Below are 13,180 nucleotides of genomic sequence, written 5' to 3'. Positions count from 1 at the left end.
TTTCAAGAAGAATGAATGCAAATAAGAACAAAATCTGCTCAGTTAACTGCATTCTCCCTTTCAAGTTTTAGTCCTAATTAAAGGCAAAACCCTTTATTTCCTATTTTGCATTATTTTCTCATGTAGCTCTCATTTTAAATGATGTTCTGTTTCATCTTAATGCAGATACACTTCACTGAAAAGCAACACATTGCCCCTATTTATCAGATAATACTCGAGGGAGAGTTACCGAGTTTGTGTTTGCTGGACACTGCAAACTGGTGGAGTGTTCTACTCTCCAAAGATGGAAAACATCCTGGACACATTCCTGGAATATGCAAAATTTGGATTCAACATGTGGGTCTTTGCTAATGCCTGAATGGCTACAGAAATTTCAGGGCAGCAGCAAACCCATCCTCTCTAATGCTTTAAACTTCCAGGAGGGTGGCTAATAGGATTTTTCTGCTTTTACACTGGGTTATTCATTGGGAGCAGCTGCTTCTCTATGCATTTGTGATGTCGAGGTGTGTGTGGTGTGTCAGCTAATAGAGACCCGTGTCAGTCACATGCATGTTGAGATCTGTGATAGAAAGGCAAAGAATCACTCTGATGTCCTGAATTTTCACAGTTAAGTATGTAGAAGTGCTGACAACTACTCTTGAAGTTCCTTCCTCTGCTAAGAAAAATTAATGGCCACCTGTCTGTCCCACAGACCTTGACTACTTACAAACGTAAGACCATATTGTAAGGTTCTTATAACATGGCAATGATGTAGAAACCCTTAGGTATTCCTCACCTAGCAAGCAAATATGGTTGTTGAACCATATTTTCCTTCTTTCAAACGCAGGGACAGGAGATACAGTCACAGCAGCAATCTCAGAAATGGCTTGGGGTTATCAAAACAATTGCAGCACACATGAACAAATACTTCAGCTTTGCCAAGCTAAACTAGCCTAAGCATTTTGCTTGGCCAGGCATGCTCCCAGCTGATTGCATTCAGCAGGTCCATGTGTGTCATCTGGTGCGGCAGAGAGAAGGCAAGAGGTGCAGCCCGGAACAAAACGTGGCAGACTCAAGGCTTGTAAGCCAGTATGGGCTGTACCCGCTTTGGGTTCCCTGTAACAGCATTTTCTTCCTTGTACTTGAGTAATCAGTTCTGTTGTACAAAATGAGCAGGTGTAAGGCACTGCCTTTTGGCTCTGGGATCTTGTTATTCCCATTTGACATTTGATTTGGTCATGTGTGTGAGGTGGTACAAAGCTCCCATTTGCTTCACTGCCTCTGTTACCCCAGAATGAGGGGCTTGTGCACATACAGCTGTAACAGTAAAAATCCAAAAGGGAGAAAGAAAAGATTTGTGCTGTTTATACACCAAAAGCCTTTCCAGATCTGGGTAGTAAGACAGAAAATATATTTTATATAAGGCAAAATTCTAAAGTTCATACAAGCTCAAAGGCTTGTAAAGTTCATACAAGCTCTGGCTAAAGGCAGAGACTAAATTCTCCCCATCTCTGGATTTGTCCAAACTAACCAATCTATGTGACCAATTTACGGGGTGTTCGGTTGCTCTTAAAAGTGCGCAGCACTTAGTAATGCAAAGAATCACTCTTTTTTTTTCTCTCGGTCAGTAGTAGAAAAAAAAATGATGTGTTTATAGAAATCAGAGTTAATTTGTTTGAGTGTGGATGTTTTGAGAAAGAATGCAAATATATGAAAAACACAGCTATCTCTTCATTTCCAAGTCTGTAATCTTCAGATTTTCCAGTGATATTGCCTGAGAAGTTGTGTTTGAATGCTTAGCTGGACCAAATATGTTGGATGGATTATACTGATGTTTCATGCTAATGCAAATCAGAGAAACTCCATTGAAACCCATGATGTTCCACCAGAATAACATTAGAGAAGGTAATAAAGCAAGTTGTAGTAGCTATTATTTTGGATCAGATATCTGAAATTTTTCAGCATCCAATGCATTTGGATTAAGGGTTTTGGTTCAAAGGGAGATCTGCTAAAGAGTGTCATTCTTCACAGCAAGCAGTAACCCAAATGTATCTGAAAATGTGTCTAGAAAAGCCTTCTGTGTATTTTGGTGCTTTGTATGTGCTGTGTCAGTAATTGTGTTGTGAGATGTACAAGAAACTATGTTGTATCCATCTTCTTAAAACAAGGAACACTTTGAATAAACCATGCTGGTACCCATGATTTCTTTTCCACAGAGCAGTACTGTTTGATGCAGATCATTTTTCATTTACTTTTCCTCATTTGCTTTCCATCAGGGAAATAGCTGGAATCCCTCAGAGCTGAAAGCACAAGCTAAGAATTTCAAGGTAGGCAGAGAGAAGGGTGCTCTATCAGACACTCAAGAGCTCTGCCAGTCAGCCCAAGCTCCTCTGGGACATCATCTTTCTCCCTAATGTGCTCAGTGGCTTTACAGTCACAGCCTGACCCATGGTTCTGCTGCACCAGAGCGAGCTATCATTATGAGCAGGACAGTGGGTGTACCTAACCCACTCCTCAAATGTCATTCTATGCTTCTACATGTGCTTTGTGCTTCTGTGCACATAAACAAAGATTCAGTGTTGATACTCAAGCACACAGTGTCTTCAGCAGAGCTTCCCTGAGAGCACTGTAGGCCACCAAAAATGCCTGGCTGCCCGGGAATGGGATATGTGGACTGAGATATGTAAAAAGGACTGATCCAGCCCCAATCTCCTCCCTAGCCAAAGGCACATGCTCTTCATTAATGGACGTATTGCATGACTTGGGATTTGCAGAAGAAAATAAAAACAGTGAGCTCATCAGAAAAGGAAAAACATGAGTGAGAAGAATTTTTGTAAATGTTTATATCTTCAGGGCCTTTAATGTAATTGTCATTTTCCCTTTCTGTGTTTAAACAGCCAAGCTGTTATTGTTTGGGACTGTAATTTATTTTCAAAGGGTAATTTTTGAGTCTGTACATCTGCACCCCATTCCTAGGCAGCACCTACACCTACTATCCAGTCCTGAGAGGAGCTCAGGACACTCAGCTCAATCTCCACAGGTGCTCAGCACCCCAGAATTTGATTCATTGTCTGGTGTGTGAAGAAAGCTGTTTCATCCAAATAGATTTAAAACTATTGGAGAAAATTTCATCCCTGGGGCAGCTGAATCGACAAGATCGGCTGGATTCAATCTGTTGATTGCAATGGCAGTGCATTGGGGTGCGTCTCGTTTAAGGGAGAGATATTTGACATGCCTGTATGCAACTGCTTTCCCTTTGGAAGGCTCTCTGTTGCCCTTGGAGTGGAGGGTTGTGATAATAGCCAACTGCCTGCTGAGCCCTAGATGCAAACTTTTTGCATGAAATAATAACCTCACGCCCACATAAACTTCATCTGTTTCTATGGAGAATATCCTGGACCAGTCTAAAACCTCACCCTTATTGCTTTATTAGTTAGAAATCCTGGGAGAGCCTGAAGTGTGTGTGTGTGTGTCTGTGTCTGTGTATAAATATATATATATATATGCATATTTTAAAGAAAAGCATATGAGAGTGGAAAATATAACACTAACAATGTGAAAAGCATTTTCTGTGAGAGCTTGGGGTGGCACAGAATTCTGGAATGAAGTATTGGTCTGGGAGACAGAAGCTGGAGGTTTATTACTCTTCTGCAATGTCTCCAGGGTGTTTCACTTCACCATGGTTTCTCATTCCAGTCTTTGTCTGTTCAGAAGGTAAATTATTTGAGGCAGGACCTGTGTGTGTGTGCAGTGGCCAGTGAAAGATGCTGATTCTGCATCCACAGTTGTTCAGGTAAAACTGTGATCGTTACCAGTGTTGCCTAGAGCCAGCACTGTGACCCCTACTGGGATTATGAAGCTGGAATATCAAGGATATGTTACTTTGAATTTTCTGTCACCTCATGTGGAGCAGGGATCACATAATGAGCAACATGAGTCTGAAGATGTAATTGGGAACTGCCTGTATGGGAGGGCTTTGGGATGCCTCCTGCTTCCCCTCTCACTTGCAGTGACTATGCCACTGGTAGCACACACAGCCACCCTGTAGTAATGCAACATTGGAACTAAGTTTAGAAATGTTCACAACAACATCTTGTTTGTTTGTTTGTTTATTGTTTTTTTTCTTTGTTTGTGTTTGTGACTTCTGTATCGTGCTGAACAACAAAGTACGGATTTACCATTCTGTTTCTCTTCCATCCTTCTAGATCATCAAAGAGCCCCCCCCCCCACCTGCAGAAGACAGCGAGGTAAGTAACACCAACAACCTGGTTTCATCAATGTTTAGGACAAGATTTTGTTCAGCTTCCTCACAAGAGGTCATGATTCTGCTGCATGGCAGAGTATGGACCTTGGCAGGAAGTTAAACCTTTGGGAACAGGTAGGGAAGGAGAACAGAGGCAGATGGTTCTTCCACTTGGTCAGAACAGCACTGCAGAGTTAGGCTCTGATTCACAAAAAGGACAACTCTTAAGCATATGTTTAGCTTTGAAGTTAATGGAACCTAAACGTGTGCTTAACTACCTCCTTGGAATAGCACAATAATGATTTTGGTGTTTCAGCATATATAACCAGTCTTGGCAGCTGAGCACTAACTCACAATGCTTATCCCTTACACTTCAACTGCTGTGAGCAAAAGCAGCCCATAAACTTTGCAATTGTGTCTGAAGAGAATGGACCAGGTTCTGAACAGATGTAAAACACAGTATAACCATCCTGACACCAGAAGAGTGGCGCCAACAGGGGAAGTTTTAATGGAGGGAAACAGTAAAGTAACATTAAAACTTTCATGTTAATTCTGTTTATTTTTTTCTAGACGAATCCAGCAACAAATGGTTTCAAGTTATGTCACCATTACTTAATCAGTAGACTCCCCAGAAATCTGCCCAGTTTTTCATCCGCCCCTTTCTGTATCCTCCTGTTTTCAGTACTCACTCGATCTCTTTTCTTACTTCCATTCTTTTGCACATGGGATTTCATTGAAGAGTCAGTCAGCTGTGTCCAGGGCTTATTGATGTCAATGGAAGTTTTTCCATTGACTTCCCTAGGGTTTGAATCTGTTCCTCTTAACTATGCAAGTAAAAGAAGACTTAGATCCATGCTCAGAGTGATTTTGTTGGCTATTTCCTTTTGCTTTTTGCCTCTGGAGACAAAGTCATTGCCTGCTTCAGCTTGCAAGTGAGAAAGCTTGCTGAAATGATCTCTGCTCCCTGTGAAGTCAGGCCCAGTGAGTGTGCTCTGTGCCAAGGCAGAAACCCTTAAAGCTCAGTCCTCTGCAGCACTACCAAGGTGGAGTTCAACCTAGCTTCTGTCTGTATTGAGCACAGCAAAGAAGTTGAGGGCAGATGGAGCCAAGGCCGATACTGGAACCTGCATCTTGATGGCACTTGTCCCCTTCAAAACAGGCCTCAAGTAAAAATGCACATCTGAGCATTCCTGGACCCAATGGAGATTTGCATTTGGGTTCAGTACTGAAGGCATTTGCTGCTGAAGGCACCCATCTCTCAGAACAGCATCAACCCATATGTTTATATGCAAGCATCTGGCCTACTTTCAAAAGTAGCCATTTCTGTTTGGGCTCTACATATATTCACCAGCTTTGTTAGCTTTCATCCTCTGAATGAAAAGGAAAATATTAGCCTAAAATTGAACATGTTCTGTTCGGCATCACACATGCCTCCAAGCCAAGGGATTCTATTGCTGAAGTTAATTAAAATGCATCATTCTGGAATGCTGGTTCACTGGCCAAGGACTGGAAGGGGAAATTAAATCTCTGTGCTAAGGGGAAAGGCGTGCTTCACTTACAAGGAAGCCTTTTCTCAAATCATTAAGTGCTGCAAAAGCAGACCAGTTGCTACACAATAAACCAGCTGTGGCACGCAAGTTGTATTTGCTTCAGGTTAGTTTTGGTTAAACCAGTGTAAAGATATCTCTGGAAGTGTTATATTTTCTCTCATCCCTGATTCTGACAGAGAGGAAGAGTCCACACAGCTTTTTGGATAGAACAATCTTCAGTTCATCAGTCCGCTTGATAGCTTTCCTCTAGCAATGTGTTTGCCAATGGCTTTTTATTTTAAAGTAACCTGATCTCGTACTGAGGAGAATGTGGGCAAATTCTTTTTGCATAGAAGCAGAAAAATTACATTAATCTTATACCTGTAGGTTACCTGCTTCCCCATTAATACAAGAGAAGGTCTATACAATATTCTAGCTATTATTCTTATTGTTTTGGGACCCTGGGATACGGAGATTTGGCTACAACAACCTGCTAGAATTACAGGGACTAGCCTGATTGCAGACGTATAATTTCACATGCACTTTCCCCAAAGCTCAATGCTCAGTTATCCTAAAGCCACCTTGTACAATTAGCAGACAAAGTAAAATACACTTTTACTATTTTAGAAACTGTAAAGCACCAGTGCAGTGCTCAAAAATTGGTAAAGCTAATTTTTGAATCTGTGACCTGTACTTTGCATTTTTTTCCCTGACACAAGAGTCTCTTGCTGGTGGAAAAACTATTTCATTGGTCCCATTTACTATTATAGAGTCTGGTCCATGGAACAAGAATGGCAGTGATGTGATGCTTTCAGAGAAGATTGGATACTCCAGATTTCCTACTCTGCTAAAAACAAATGGAAGATGGTGTTGATTTTCTGCATTCATGTTTTTCTTACATGTTGTAGGTCGCCTCCCTTGCAGAAAACCTAGTAACTGCTCATCTCCAGCATGAAAGAGTGCTAATCCCTTAAGCAGCAGCATTACAATTACAGTAAAATTATTTTCTTCTCCTAAAAATCTTAGCAAAAATAAGATGAGGAATTCTTGCATCAGCAGCTTTGGGAGCCGAGGCCCATATGTCTTTGCACTGCAAGGATAGTGCATTATACTTTAACAATACAGGGAAACTAGCATTACTGTCAGAAACCCGCCAAAGGTTTTACTGAACTCTACTTTAAAGGCCTTTTGAGAAAAATTGGAGACTTGCTCACTGTTGGTGAAGGAAATCATTATTGTCTAAAAACTTCCAATTAATTCATTCAGAAATTGCAAATGTTGTCAACTTACCACTGTGCTCCTCAGACAACAGAGGATACTGGAGAAGGTTTAGCCCAGATGAAGGACAGATGGTTTTACTTACAGCCAGGAAAGATTGAGTTAATGGCAATCGGAAGAAGTGAAAGTCTCAAGGAGTCAATGAGCACCTTTCTGACCTGTGATTGACTCATTGCTAGCGGATCAAAACCACGTTCTTCTACTTCCAGTAGATAGGAAGACTCTTTCTAGCCCTGCTGGAGGAAGACATGTCTGCTTTTGTTCAGGTGCCCATCACCTTCAGGCTGCGCTTGTTGGAACAACTCTTATTCAACTCACACCCTAAGCCTATCAAGAGGCTGAAGCTGGTTCTCAGTATAGCAACCCATTTTCTACACCAAAAAAAAAAAAAAAAAAAAAAAAAAAAAAAAAAAAGACACCTGCAGGGATCTGCAGCTTCCAACAATTTCCTGTTCATTACCTGACCCATGCCAGGGGTCTGCTGCTAGTCTGTCCCACAGAAAGATAAACAGGAGCACTCCAGGAGGCACATGCTCTTTTCATTGCTTCCCTGCACTGTAAACTGAGACCAGGCAATGTTAACATACACTGCTGTATATTCATTTTCTGTCATGGCAGTGCTTTCTCCTACAAAATGGATTCAGTGACACAAAGTGTCCTAAAACCTGGCAAAACCAGGCAGGAGACATACCAGATGACCCAAGCATGCCCTTTCCTCGTCACTCAGACCCATTTTTTCCATGTTGCTCTGTTACCCAAGCTTCACAGTCACTCCTAACGTGGCACCAGGGCCAAGCCACCAACCAGCCTGTAATTGGATAATCTTTATGTCTGTTGTCATCTTACCCACATACACTAAAGTTAACACGCACAAGAAAGTCCTGAAGAGAAAAGCACCATTCACCAGCACAGTCATGAGACATTGACAGTAATTATTGCTGTCATGGGAGGCCTGCATGAAAAGGAGAAATTTAACTCACTGCATGGCATCTATTGTTAAGCTAGCAGATGAAAACTTCTGTTCACCTTGACCCAGTTTGATCTCTTCTCCAACTTCTAAACATTCATGAAGCCAAAGAATGTCTAAGAGGAATTCGTCTTCTTGGGGAGCTACTTGCACCCTCACTTATTATTGTATATTAAATCCTTCCAAATTATTTTGCTCTCTCTTCTTGAAAAACCTTGCTGGGAAGATAGCAAAATAAGCTTCAGAGAAAAGCTCTGATGCAATTTTTTTTGTAGACACCAAGGCAGGAAATGTATTCTGTTATTCCTGAAATAAAGCCAGGTCACAGTGGTATGCCAGCTCTTTTCCTTCCCCTTTACTCTCTTTTTACAATGTGTTTTGGAAATCTGGGAGGAGGAGAAAAGGAATCTTTCAAGATACAATCATTTAAAAGAAAAAGATTTGGAATGTTATTGGGAGCAAATGAGATGTAGGTATTACTCCATGAAGGTGTGGACTTCTATAACCAAATTTAATGCAAAATATCTAGGCAGATCCAGCACAGCACACTCAATTAGTGTGGAGGTGGTGAACAGTTGGGTTTATTCCCCCATCACTGGCAATAGTCCCCTATTGCCAGCACTACATGCAAAAGACTCTGTGAAGCAGCAATCTCTATTGTAAAATCATAGTTCAGACATGAGCATCTCTAGCACTACAGTCCTTACAAAATGCAACCTGGGAATTGGAGTTACAAGTCTGGGTACATGAGGTGTTCTGTTCTGTAGAAGGATTTCCTGTGTGACCCTGTGCACGTTATTTTTTTGTGTAGCTCATTGTCTGAGCCATGTAGTGGGAATACCTCAACATTCCTTCTCCTTTATCTTCATCAAAACAGGCATTCTGTCTTAACTGTGCACATGCAGCACTCTGCACACAGAGATATATCTTAGGCAGGATCTTTAAAAATCTGTACCATAGATAAACTAAGAATTCCATTGTCACTAAGCCTGACAAGGCCTGGTTTTCTAAGCATTTTTGTCTCAAGGATAAATTTATATGTGTTTTTTGCTGATGCCTAATGACAGTTGAGCTCTTTCTTCAGCCTGCTCCTTAGCAGAACACCAGTGGAACATCTTCTCTTAGATATTCTTGTGACCTATGAGTGCTTTCTGACAATAGTTTGCAGGCTTGGGCTGGTGAGAGGTGCAAATATGAGAAACACCAATGCCACATTCTTGCAAAACACATCAAAGATTATTAAGATAAGGCAGGGTTTATATAGTTGTGATTTAGATGCCTGGCCGAGTATAACGTGACAAGCAAAACCTGCCAAAGTAGGGAGGAAATGTTTCTTGAGAACCAAGTAAATTATCCTCAAAGTGTAACAATGCCTTTGCATTTGAGAGGTGGCCATGCGATTTGGAAATGAGTCTGGTGTTAAGGGAATGGGTTGCAGTAAGGATCTGTGAGGCTGGAGGACAATGTATTTCACCTCCAGGTTTCCTCAGCTGTAAAGTTAGGTGATAAAATCTCTTAGAGGAATTATTATCCCATGTCTTACAGTGCTTTTTTTGCAGGCAAAGCACTCTATAAATGCTAAATTCTGACAAGATTCAGGCATTGCAGAGACAACTGTGAAAATAATTATAAGGGTGGGGAGAACGGTGAATTGTCCAAACTTTTTAAAATCTGGCCAAATTTAGTTTGAATTCTTACCCTTAGTGGTTCAGACGTCCCTAGTGGAGCCTGAATTATCCTTGTGTTACCCACAGATGAGGTTGCCTCAGGTCAGGGTCAAAGTATACAGAGCCCGGCATGGACTCTGAGATAAACACATCTTTGTTTTCTGAAATCCAGCAGTTATGAATCTGGATCTTTGACTGTGAAATGTAGCTCTGTCCTGCTCCTTCTTCTTCTTTTTTTTTTTTTTTTTAAAAAAAAAAGAAACTCTAGCTCCATCTAAAGCAGATTTTGGGGATGGAAAGATGCCAAGTTCTGTACAGTCAATTTCCAGCATCCTTAAATGCACTTAGATTTTCCGGGGCTGTTTTTTGTGCTGCTGCTGGATCAGAGCTGAAGTTCCTTATGCAGTTCTTCCTCAGGCAAAAACCCTATTGTAGCTAAGTGTAGAAAACTATGGGCAAAACTGAGTCAGGATGTGAGAATTCTGCCCCATTTTATTGGCTCAGTTCTTCTGAATGGGGCAGCTAGGATGCTGGGGATGGGGATGGTATGCCTCTTCCTTCTCATTTTCCTGCTTTTCTGCCACCCTGACGCCCAAGTTTCCAGTTGCTTTAGTTGAGCTACTCATATACACTGTGAACACATTTGTCAAATGAGCAGGACATCACTGGTGTTTTTTGTTTTTATTTTTCTGCTTGTATTGCAAAACCTCCTATGCCCTTCAAAACATGTAAACAGACTCATCCGGAAGAAAGCTTGTGACTCCTTTGTTTTTCAAGTGTTCGCTCTTGTCTTTTTGTGCGTGTGGTGCTTCTGTTGTTGTTCTGGCAGAAACACTCCTATCTTAGATTGAAGTGACTTGCAGGGCTTTCAAGGGCTTGTGGGGAAGATTTCCTAAACCTTGGTATTTCCTGTTGTGAGAAGTCCAGTCTGTGCTAAGCTGAAGACAGAGAAAGAGAGAATTGCTGAAGGAAAATATTTAGATGGCTTTGATTCCATTTTTTGAAAAAAAGTCCTCATGGAAAACTTCATGCAGAGATATTAAGTTCTTAGGTTGCAGCAAAGAGCCTCAGCAGCTCTAACCAGAGAGAGAAAGAGAGGTTAGCTACAAAGGAGAGGGACCTTATATTTATGACTCAATTGTTCACTCTTCCTTTAGATCAGGACAATTTTTGCAGCTGAATTTATGTTTTGTTTTGTTTTTAAATAAAAATTCTTTTGTTTGACATGAAAAGCATAGTTTGTCTTGGATTTTTTTCTCCCAGTTTTTTAATTTTCCTACTGGGGAGTTCAATTTCAAAGTATTTTTGGCTTTTTCAGTTTTGGAAAGCTCCTAAGCTCTGGAGTTTCGCCAAATCCCTGTGAAGAATTAAAGAAAGAAAAAAAAAATTAAAAAGAGGGACCATTTTTCATCTCTCTCCACATTTTTCACAGGAAATACTTCACGTTTTTGATGAACTCTGCTTTTCTGCTTTGCCAATTCACAGCCTGAATTGCAGAAATTAAAGCGAAAGGCACTATGTAGGTCACAGCGTATGCACAGTTGTTATAGTGCACCATTTTTTACATAGAATATACTCACTAGAACTTTAGCTAGATTGATTTTAAAAACACATAGGAAGATTTTCTTGGTTTGTTAATTGGGCCATATCTGAATGCCATCATGAAGGCCAGAGTCCTAAACACGTCTAAGTTTGTGTTTGGTGATGTCCCTGGGTTTCTGCCTGCTACAGTAGGGGTAGAACACATTCCATTTTGTACAGAATTTAAGTCTCATTTTTCACACAAGGTCTGACTTTCTGCTGGCATAAGGCCATGAAATCACTGAAGCCACATGGATTTCCATGGGTAGCCTTGCCAGCAGAGGCAGAAGTTCATTACAAGAACTAATTCCATTCTTGTAACTTTTCCATTAGTCTTTTCCATCCTATTACACTTGGCCCGCTAGTCTTAAAAAAACAATCATCTCCCTTTTGGACAGTCACACTGGGGTTGTTCCCATATGTACTCCTAATTCACCTACACTCAGGATCAAATTTGACTTGCTTGCTTTCTTGCCCTCCTTCACTCCCCCTTCTGTCAAATCTGAACTACAATACAATGATTTATCTGTGTACTAGAGGATTTTGTCAGCAAGGGGAGCCATGAGTCAGTGAACACTCCTCACAGCAACGGCTGGCCCCTATCTAACCACAGGCACAGCAAAGAGGATGGCAAAGGGGTAAGTCCCTGCTGCCATCACTCATGGCTAGCATATCAACCAGACTTGCAGCCAAAAGCCCCCAGCTCTTGACTATCCTGAATATTATTTTGGCAACATCCTCAATGATTTTGCAACTTGGAAATAATTTACTTCCCTGAATTTAAAGATGATGAAAATCCCTTTAAATAAAAATATTGCAAAAACACACATTCTTGCTGGAGCTGGATTGTACCTTTCAAGTGGTGGTAGTGTTTATATAACGAAACATTTTCTTTTCATGAGTGTACAGCCTCAGGAAAACAAGCAGCAAGAGAGCAGAACCTTTATTGCACTGGCTCAAAGGACGACGTGACCTGTGACCGTTTATCCCTTACCATCTCAGTTCATGCTTCCTAACAGTACAACCCCTTCCTTCTGTTTTGTAGGAGGAAGATGATGATGGCCTTCCAAAGAAGAAATGGCCAACAGTAGATGCCTCTTATTACGGTGGTCGAGGAGTTGGAGGCATCAAACGAATGGAGGTAAATAGGCACCAGTCCATGTGTCAGAAAATCTCGGTTTTGAACTGAGCTGTGATATCCTCATGCAATTTACCCTGAAAGAAATGTATAGGCACAAACCTCTTTAAGCTCTCTTCTACATCTGAGCCAAAATCTTTTTTATATAGGAATATTTGAGACAAACAGACCTATTAATATTGGGGCCATCTCTTTCTTCTGCTTCAGTAGGATCCAGGTCTTTGCCTGGGATACATGGGCAGTGTTGCCATGCAAATTGCAAGGTAATATTTTTATAGTTTTTCTGAAGCCCTTCCCCACCTTTGCATTTCGGATTCTGTCTTTTCAGGTGCGCTGGGGAGAAAAGGGTTCCACAGAAGAAGGCGCTAAGTTAGAGAAAGCCAAGAATGCCAGAGTCAAGATGCCAGAACAGGAATATGAATTCCCCGAGCCCAGGAACCTTGTGAACAATATGCGCAGACCTTCTTCTCCTCGGAAGTGGTACTCTCCAATCAAGGTAAGTCCAGTCCAGTGTTTTACTGCGTAAAGTGTTTCCAGGAGATCTGTGTTAAGTGGTCCGTTTTCACATCCATGGTTAAGATGTAGAACTGTCCATAAACCTGTGACCTCAAGGTGCTGATGGAGAAGCTGTGCATAAGAAAGATAGAAAGATAGCTCCTTTCTGTGCTATAGAAAGGAGACTCATGGGCAGTGGGTATTTCCCATCAGGTGGATCAGGTTGCAGGGTGACATTGCTTTCTGAGACCAGAATAAAAAGCTGATCACTTTTAGTGGTGTAGCTAGCTGCTGTAAAGTGCT

General features: G+C 41.3%; 1 protein-coding gene across 2 annotated transcripts in view; it reads left to right on the top strand.

The window, feature by feature from the left end:
- The window catches only part of ANTXR1 (ANTXR cell adhesion molecule 1), a 117,527-nt gene that overhangs the window by 71,748 nt on the left and 32,599 nt on the right, over window positions 1-13,180 (top strand). The window contains exons 14-16 of one of the 2 annotated variants that reach the window (XM_083812094.1): window positions 4,185-4,226; window positions 12,290-12,385; window positions 12,711-12,878. In XM_083812094.1, the coding sequence (XP_083668220.1) occupies window positions 4,185-4,226; window positions 12,290-12,385; window positions 12,711-12,878 (306 nt within the window). The other variant, XM_083812095.1, reaches the window with a different exon arrangement.

Source organism: Anser anser (genome assembly GCF_964211835.1).
Source record: "Anser anser genome assembly, chromosome: 26".
Lineage (NCBI taxonomy): Eukaryota > Metazoa > Chordata > Aves > Anseriformes > Anatidae > Anser > Anser anser.
The sequence above is the reverse complement of the archived record's forward strand: the minus strand, read 5'-3'. Positions and strand labels throughout refer to the sequence as shown.